This window comes from Microplitis mediator, chromosome 1 (genome assembly GCF_029852145.1).
Source record: "Microplitis mediator isolate UGA2020A chromosome 1, iyMicMedi2.1, whole genome shotgun sequence".
Taxonomy (NCBI): Eukaryota; Metazoa; Arthropoda; class Insecta; order Hymenoptera; family Braconidae; genus Microplitis; species Microplitis mediator.
Genome location: NC_079969.1, coordinates 28,737,052 through 28,746,653, shown reverse-complemented (window position 1 = coordinate 28,746,653; position 9,602 = coordinate 28,737,052). Strand labels below are relative to the sequence as shown.

Here is a 9,602-nt window from a genome sequence, read left to right as displayed (position 1 = left end):
CATGATTGATATCATCATCGCACGGATCACGCCAGGAACCGTCCCAATCAATGCCGGAAATAAACTCCTGAAATTAAATTTCCCACCGTGCATTGATCTCTGGAGCTTGAAAAAAGTAAAAAGCATCCCCTGCACGTAGCGCATTTTCTCGGCGGTTTATCCGCGCCAAGTCATCTCGATCTAAGACATGTTTGTGTATTTACATAGCGATTTTTTTATTTATAAACGATTGGACTTAGTGTGTTGATTGGATAGACAGATTGAGTGGCGTGTGTGTATCGTAAGGAGGGTTAATACTGACGGAATCGTGCACCGAATAGAAATCGATTCTGAGTCTGGGTCAGCAGAGGGCGTTCACCCCCCGATGCAGCCCGGGAGAGATGACACCAGGGTCGTAGCTGGGAATTTTGCGGGGGATCTAAAGCACCAGCTAGTCCTCCTACATCCCGCACCACTCCCTATTTTGATGCTGATGCTGATGCTGATGCTGCAGCCCAAGTACCTGTACTTACACTTTACCAGTACTCGTATTCCTACTCGTCCTTACATTTACACTAAGTGCTAGTAGCAGTAAGCACTCGGACTAGCCATTACATCCCAATATTTCCCTACTAAATCGCTAGTAACATTACCTACAGGGTTTTGGGTGTCCATATATCCTCATTAGATCTATCCCCATTCTCTCGGGTGTCCACAATCTTCAGGGTTGTCGCGCTAAGTCCCATTGATTCCCTTAATCTCTTCAGCTGCTGATACCCAACCGCCCCAACCGCCAGATTATATAAATTATGCAGATTAATTATCCCGTTAATTACATTTACAATCATCAATTGAGTCTGCTAAATATATTTTTGAAGCCGTACCACGTGATTCGAGAATCGATATTTGGGTAAATTATTTATTACCTTTTTCTTTTATTTTTTACAAAACTACTGATAATGATAGTGATGGATGTGTGAAGAATAGGGAGGCGTAGTAAAAAAATAGCCGACGAAAGCTGTAAAACACAAAGAAAAAAAGCGGCAAGGGATGAACTTGAAAAAGAGCGTGTCGGTACGTCGACGTCGAACGGAGCAGTGTCTCTTCCTCTTTAACCTGGCTGGTCCTGAGGACACGAGGTGAACGATCGACAGGGCGGGACGTGACCTTTTGCAGGAAGGATAACATACCACCATCGGTATATATAGTTATATATATATGTATGAATGTACGGAGGATGAAGAGGGCGAGGGGAGAGAATTGAGGGTGGTGGCCGTTACCACTACCATCACTGGCACCTTCTGCCACCCACTACCACTACCACCACGAAAACCACCACCAGTGACGGCACATACGTACATTAACCCCTCGAGCCGACTACTGGCAGCCAGCCACTCCCTGTACACTGCGGTCGTGTTCGCATTCACGAGGTATATTAAATAAAATAAAATAAAGTAAAATAATATTTATTTATTTTACCTATGATTAATTAACATTAGACTTAAATATATATTTCATCTTAATCTCTGCTACGTGTACGAGTGCTTGAACACGATTTACCTCTACTCTGCTTGGACATGGACAGGAACCCAGACGTCGACATGCCCATTAACCAGGACGTAGATGTTATTATTAATTCGAGTTAATTAATTTCTGTAATAATATGATGATATTACTCAGTTTAATTACGCGATTAATTTTTAGTGGATTTATTTGAGTTCTAAGCTGGAAATATTAAAATAAAATGAAATGGAGTTTAGTTATCAGAAAAAGCTTTTGATGACGGGCGGGAGATTTTTTTAAATGAAGGGGGCTCGGGAGGGAGAAAGAATCGATGAAATGCGATGCATAGAAAATAGTAATATCTGTATGAAGTATAGAGTATGGAGTATGGAGTATGGAGAGTAGAATACGTCGTAAATCAAGCCTTAACGAGGGCTTTTGCCGCAGTGGTTTGTCTATCGATTTTATCATCCGCATGTCCGATGGAATAGAATGGAATTGAGAATAGCTAATGCCAAATTGTTTGGCACAACTTGCCTGAATATTTGATTAAACTATTCTATTTTACATATTAAATATATAGACACATATATTTCGACGGGTACAGGGATGCTGGGCTTGGGACAGGGGGAGTACGTGCGGGCTGATAATACTAAATTTTCGGTGGGTTTTGTTGGTTTAAGCTGGTTGTTGATTGTTGATGGATTAAGTAAATGCTTGTTTATATTTATTAGCTGTAAAGTGCTGGGATTAGGGGATAAAGCTGCTCTCTCTGCGGTCGAGTTTAGAGCGATGGGTTGCGACATCTGTTGGCGAGTGAAGTCGAAACGAGTTGGTAGTAAGGAAATTTAAGGCAGTCAAGAGGGAAGTGAATGCAGGTAATGTAGGAAGTCGTTGGATAGAGAGAGATTTATGGATTTTCAGAAAAGGGTTCAAATTCATCATCCGAAGGGCCGCAATCGTTAACGGGCATCCTACTACCATCAAAAGATAAGAGACATAGAATATCAAAATTTGGTAATAGATAATAGATGAAATTGCGTGGCCAACCCTGATAGCACGAATCGCTCGTCGAAAAGGTGGTATTCATTAGTTTGCGACCAACTTGACAACAAGTTGCCGACAACTCTAGCTTTTGCAATTTTTGGCTACAAGTTACCGCCAACTTACTGAGAAAATTCGCGCCAGTCAAAAGCCGCAATTCGAAGGCAGGTTTCTGAGAAAATTCAAGGCAATTTTCCGTCAACTTGAAAGTTTCAGAGCTGACTAGATTTTGGAATCGATTCATCGAGCATATTACAAGCTATCAAAAAAAACATTTTTGAAAAAATTTTGTTTTTTGAATATCTCCGAACCCACCCTACTGATCGAGCTCAATTTTTTTAACAGCTTCAAGATATTGACAAGCCGCGTCGAATGTCACCTTGACGATCAAAATCGGTTCATCCGTTCAAAAGTTACAGATATTTACATACGTACGTACTGCTCAGGCGCGTTCAAGACGACCCCCTGTACAAAAAATATAACAGCAATTTTTCGATACTTTTATCTGTATAGTATTGAGTACTATCCCAGACAGTAGTGAATAAAGTCTCAAAAGCATGCAGTACTGCCTGAATTTTTTTTTTTACAGAAAGTACTCCAGTACTATCCCAGAGAGTAGCCACTACTACGTATTCTGTTTTTTCCGTGAAGGCATCCAAAATTTACTTTTCTACCGAAAATCCACTTACGCCATAAGAATTTTTCATATTAATAAAAACAAAAATCTTATATATATAGAGATAGGGAGCAAGTAAATAAAATAAGACGACAATATATTTTAATAAATTTTTTATTATAAGTTTATCACTTTTTCTATTTTTAATATTCCTTGAGAAATAAAAATCATTTTTTTTTTCATCCATTATTATAAAATACAAATAAATCTTTATTACATTTATGTAAATACCCTAAAAAAAATCTCCTCAATAATTTACACTTGCGTTTAAAATAATAATAAATTGACAGAGCCAGAAAATATAAATAAATAATAATAATAATTGTGTGCGACAACACTGAGTATTGAATCTCTTTGCATCCAACAGATCAATTAATAATACATTTAAAACTTATAAACACTTAACCGTTAACTTAAGCCCAACAAAATCATGTTTTCTATTACTAAAAAATATACAGTTGTCATATTTATTTTTTAAATTTATAAACTTTCGTTGCTGGATTTTTGAGTTGTTTGAAAAAAAACTTAATGAGCAATTAAATATAAATAATTAGTCATTAGGACGATGCGAGCCCAGTGATACTATATATTATATTTTATTTAATTATTTATTAATAAATTTACATAGACGTTTTATCGTTTGTTTACTTTAAAAAGAAATAGATTTAAAAGCTGTAAAAGAATATCCCATTTGTACAGTTGATTTGCAGCCATAATAAAAACTATTGAGTCTTGTTGAGGTATCGTTGTTTCTATTGGTCTATTATTTTAAATAGTTATTAGAGTAGCAGTCGTTTTATTCAAATTATTAACAAACAATTTCACATGTCTTCATATAAATGCTTTGATAAAATATATATAAGCATAGACAATAGACATTACGATTATTTTAATTGATTGGTAATAATTAATAATTATAAACAACTGCAAATTATTATTTCTTTTATTTTTTTTTATTTATTCCTGTAACAAAATATAAATATACGGTATTATATATATTTTTTTTGTATCACGCGCTTTGCATCATCTATATGTACCTTGTAGAGGCCTCGGGGAACTATTTGTTTTTATTTTTTATTTTTTTTGTTTCTTTGTTACTTGAAAAAAAAATTTTGAACATTTTCCTAAACTCGGGCATTTTTATTTTTTTTTCAATGATGGATTTTAGTCATTGTAGGGTAGGGTGGGCCGAAAATACGCTTTTTTTTAATTTTCATTATTAATACCAAAAATATTTTTCTTTGTACAAAAAAAAAATTTTTCGAAAAACAAAAAAAATTTTGGGTCGATATCTTCGGCTCGCCAAATCCCGTTAAAGTTAGAAGTTGTTTAAAAAATTTTCCAACTTATTTTGATCGGAAATTTAATTCTCTACTGAGATAATTGCAATTTTGTTCTAAAAAATATAATTTTTCAAGATATTATCACTTTTTCAGGGTAAAATATGAATTTTATCATATAAATTTCATGGAAAATCAAATTTCTTACAAAATTGGTCTTCTGGTAAAAACTTGAAATTTATAGTTATTCAGAAACTGGCAGTTTTATGTTTAGTTTTATGTCACATTTCTCGTTATTTGGTAGTTTTCACCAAGAATTGCTATTATCTTTGTAACTATCAACTTTTAATAAATTTTTATTAGGTCTGTTTTGTAGAAAATTGAATTTCCTATGAAATTTATATGATAAAATTTATTTTTTACCTTGAAAAATTTCATCTTTTAGAGCAAAATTGCAATTATCTGAGTAACTATCAACTTTACGTAATTTTATTATAGGACCTTTTTTGTAGAGAATTAAATTTCCGATCAAAATATGTTAGAAAAAAAATTTTAAACAACTTCTAACAAGCGGGATTTGGCGAGCCTTAGATCGACCTAAAATTTTTTTTTATTTCCGAAAAATTTTTTTTTTGTACGAGGAATAATATTTTTGGTATTAATAATGAAAATTAAAAAAAAGCGGATTTTCGGCCCATCCTATTGTAGGGTTGAATGTTGGATTTACATTCAAAATCATGTCCCTGTAATTTTTTTGACCCATTTATGGTCAAAAAAAATTAGTCCATTAGCAAAATTGAGGAAAAAAAAATTTAAGATCTAAATTGATCAGTAAATTAAAATAGATTTAGATCATAATTAATTTTTTCTAAGACATGGAAATTTTTTAAAAAATCAGAATTTTTTAAATTTACTTTGACTTAAATTTATTTTTTCCTGGCGATTTTTAAAAATGCCGAGTTTTGGATCGTTTGGATTTTCGAATTAAAAACAAAAACTTAAATTTTTTTAAAATAAAAAAAGCGAGAAAAATATTTATAAGTAAAATTTTATATATTTTATTAATCAGCCACAATTCTAGTAATCATTTTTTTTTGTCTAAAACCGAGCAATAAAATTAGGCCTTTACTAAAATTTATTAAATTTATATAATCGAATTAGTAAGAAAATTTATATTTATAATTTATCCATAATATGATTCTACTTTAAATATATATATTTATTTTATATATATGTGTAATTATAAACAAATCGTCACATTAATCTTATGATTGTAAGTATTTATAATATAATACACGTGTCGTTAATTTACTCAACTCCTCACTTATATTTATTTACTTCTAATAGACAACTATTTATTTAAATCTGATTTTAATAATTATGTGCCCTTACAATCTCACTTGGTTAAAATTCTATATATTACATCGGGCGTTATCACGATTATCCCACTGTTTTAATTATTCATCAATATATTTATAAATAACGGTGATTCGTGTTGTCGATTTATGCTTTCATCAATAAAATAAACTGCTCGGATTTAAATAGAGAGACTGAAGTAAAGGTGGGGGTGATAATTATTGAGTCAGAAAAAAAACCTCACGGGTTAAATGTGTCTCTGACCTTAATTGGTCTACTTTAAAATAGATACCGAGCATATTTATCACTTTGGGAGTTTATTTACCCGCTATTATTATTATAGTATATCAATGTAGATCCTTTATTATTATTATTATTATTATTATTAGTATTATTATTATTATTATAAATAATAACTAAAGTCTATAAATATAACAAGCGTATCGAAGGTATATTAACAATATTTATTTTAGTATATCACTTCATATACGGTTGCCTTTTTGTCTCCTGATCCGGTGACAATATACTTGTCATCTGTGGATATATCGCAGCTTAATACTGATGATGATTCCTTAGACTGTAATCATAAAAGAAAAAAAAATTATCAGTAAATAATTGTAAGAAGTATCAACTTGGATAAATAATGGATGCAGATTAGGGTGTTTCAAAAAAGTCGACTTTTGTTATTTCTTCAAATGGCCAGCAAATTCTTTCAGAGAATGCCAAAATAAGGACCTCGTCAAAGTAAGAGTTCTTAATTTGAAGATTTACAGGTCGCGGATCGTAATTTTCTATTTTCCGTTTAAATAACATGGGAAAAAAGAATTTTTATTTTTTTATTTTTCTAGCTCGGCATTCGCACCTCATATAAATCAGTTTATAGCATATTTTTGTAGAGAATTTAACGCTCTACAAAAAAGATCTCTTATCATTTTTTGATAAATCCATCCATTCGAAAGTTATTGGAGCTGGAAGTCAAATTTATAATAAATTTCCCGATCTTTTTACTTTTTCAGCAAAACTATCAGACTTATCGAGAAATATTGTAAGATCTTTTTTATAGACAATTTTATTCCCTACAAATTATTTTCAATGAAATTTTTTGAAATTCAGCATTTTTTCTAGTTATTTTCATTTTTATGTTAAGTTCTCAGAATAGATTAGAAGACTATTATTTTTACGAGCTTGGTATTAAAATGAAAATAACTAGAAAACAATACAGAATTTCAAAAAACTTCATTGAAAATAATTTGTAGGGAATAAAATTGTCTATAAAAAAGATCTTACAATATTTCTCGATAAGTCTGATAGTTTTGCTGAAAAAGTAAAAAGATCGGGAAATTTATTATAAATTTGACTTCCAGCTCCAATAACTTTCGAATGGATGGATTTATCAAAAAATGATAAGAGATCTTTTTTGTAGAGCGTTAAATTCTTTACAAAAATATGCTATAAACTGATTTATATGAGGTGCGAATGCCGAGCTAGAAAAATAAAAAAATAAAAATTCTTTTTTCCCATGTTATTTAAACGGAAAATAGAAAATTACGATCCGCGACCTGTAAATCTTCAAATTAAGAACTCTTACTTTGACGAGGTCCTTATTTTGGCATTCTCTGAAAGAATTTGCTGGCCATTTGAAGAAATAACAAAAGTCGACTTTTTTGAAACACCCTAATCCAGATGATGATGAGATGACTGACCTGGAATATGGAGGCACCATAAGGCGTACGCCACGCGTTCAGTAGATTGTCTTTGCCGGTGGAGACGAACCACTTGCCGCAGGAGGCAAATCTCAGCGACAGGACACAAGACTCGTGTAAGTGTAATTGGTACTTGTCGGGTTTGTTTGCGTGGAGGACCTCGACGTTTGAGTTTTCCATGCCGACGGCGAGCCACTCGCCGGTGGGACAGTAGCCCAGGGAGAATATCTGGGAGGTAAAGTCGTGCTGCTGGAGCTGCCTGCCCTCTCTGAGGTCCCAAGATCTTACGGTGTTGTCGAGACCACCGGTCCAGAGTTTGGACCCGTCTGCGGAGATGTCTATGCAGGAGGCACCGTCTGTGTGTCCTTGGAACTGTCTGACGAGAGACTGGTTATGCAGATCCCAGACGGCGATGTTGCCGTCGCTGCAGCAGCTGAAGCAGACTTTGGAGTCGGGGGATATTGCGAGAGCGTAGCAAGCAGGTGCTGCGGACGTCAACTCGGCCTTTATTCTAGGTGTCGGACTCGCCAAGTCCCAGATACTGAGGTTACTAGCTTCGCCACCGACGATGAGCGTTCGGCCGTCGGGCAGAAGTTTTACTGATCTGATGTAGTTGTCGCGTTGGAGACAGTCGAGTTGGGAAACAGGTTTAGCGCTACCGCTGCCACCCTGGCTAATGTCCCAGACTTTAACGCAACCCTTGCCTCCGGTGTAGACGTACTTGGTGGGGTTGGAGATTGTCACCGCGCACACAACCTCGCCGTGAGTGAGAGTGTTTATTTGCCGTGCGTGACGTGGAATCCCTGGTCCTATTAACGCATCGGGCGGAAAGGGCACCGGTTGCATTTGACCCTCACTCGAAACGTGGAAACTGTAAGCTCTGTAAAGGAAAAATTAAATAAATAAAATAATTGTAAATAAAATGACAAAATAACGCGAGGCCAAGTGACCTGGCCATTAGCAAATTAAATGAAACACTTACGGTTTGCCGCCAGGAACTCCAATTGGACCTAGTGGCGCTCTCATAGCACCATGGGGATCATAAAGCTGCTGAAGAGGAGGTCTCGTCGGGTATCCATTGAGTGCACCCGGTGGGTATCCGAGCATTTCAACGTGCGGTCCAGCTGGCGGATGGTGAGGCGGTGGGTAATGTGAAGGGTAAGGACCGACAGCTGATGCTGATACCAGAGGTTTGTTTGAACCACTGGGTTTGAGACCGCCCGAGCCCGAACTGCTGCCACCCGCTGAGGTCGGTGTCACAGGTTTCGATATCGGTGTAGTAGGTTTCTCGCGCTCCTCCATCTTTTTAGCCGAGGGAGTGCTCGCGTTGCTGCTAGTTCCGCTCTTTGGCGACTGCGGCGGTATTTCCTTCTTCATTTGACTGCTCATCAAACCCACCGAGGGTCCCATTTTGTCGATTCCGTTTTCTCGCGGTGACGAGGTTCCATTTGCCGGTGGACTCGCCGCTCCTTCACTCGCGTCGTCCACTACCAAGTCCTGGTCGCTTTTTTCACCGTCGCTTTGCTGAAAAAATTCAATTTTTTTATTTTATTGATCCCATCAATTCTCCAGAGTAATTTTTCACCAAAAACTTTTACTGTCTCTTAAAAAACTTACATGTCCAATATCTTTGTCTTGTTCTTTCTTCATTTTTTTAATGTGCATGTGATCATGATGGCCGGGATCTGGTGTACTCCTCGGTCTGCTGTATTTTTCACGTTCCGCTGGAGATATTGAATTTCTCTGAAAACAAAACCAGCAATTAACAACATTACCCTTTGCAGCCATCAGATAAATTTTTTATAAGGGCTAGAAATAAATAACAACAACAACAACAACAACGAGAACTATCCACTAATCCGATTTTCGTCCCGACATTTCCGTTTCATCGCTCTAGTTTGCTGGTATTCACCGAGGAATGTTAAATTTTGATAGAATGGTAAATCCAACAAAGGGAGACTAACTCATCTTTTTAAAAAGTTTGCCACTTTTAAAAGCCCTCAGTCAGCATAACGACTGTGGAACTTCTCGCGGGATTTAAAATTACTTATGCCTCTATTT

The 9,602-nt window shown here is 35.4% G+C and overlaps 1 protein-coding gene across 4 annotated transcripts in view; it reads right to left on the bottom strand.

The window, feature by feature from the left end:
- Positions 1–4,143: 4,143 nt before the first annotated feature.
- Positions 4,144–9,602, bottom strand: part of LOC130676392 (protein groucho-like) — a 63,258-nt gene continuing 57,799 nt past the window's right edge. For all 4 annotated transcript variants that reach the window (XM_057482547.1, XM_057482556.1, XM_057482577.1 and 1 more), the window contains 4 exons: positions 9,159–9,284; positions 8,524–9,065; positions 7,542–8,421; positions 4,144–6,415 (listed from right to left, as the gene is read on the bottom strand). In XM_057482547.1, coding sequence (XP_057338530.1) covers positions 6,308–6,415; positions 7,542–8,421; positions 8,524–9,065; positions 9,159–9,284 — 1,656 coding nt within the window. In that variant the 3' untranslated portion in view covers positions 4,144–6,307. The remainder of the gene's footprint in view (positions 6,416–7,541; positions 8,422–8,523; positions 9,066–9,158; positions 9,285–9,602) is intronic.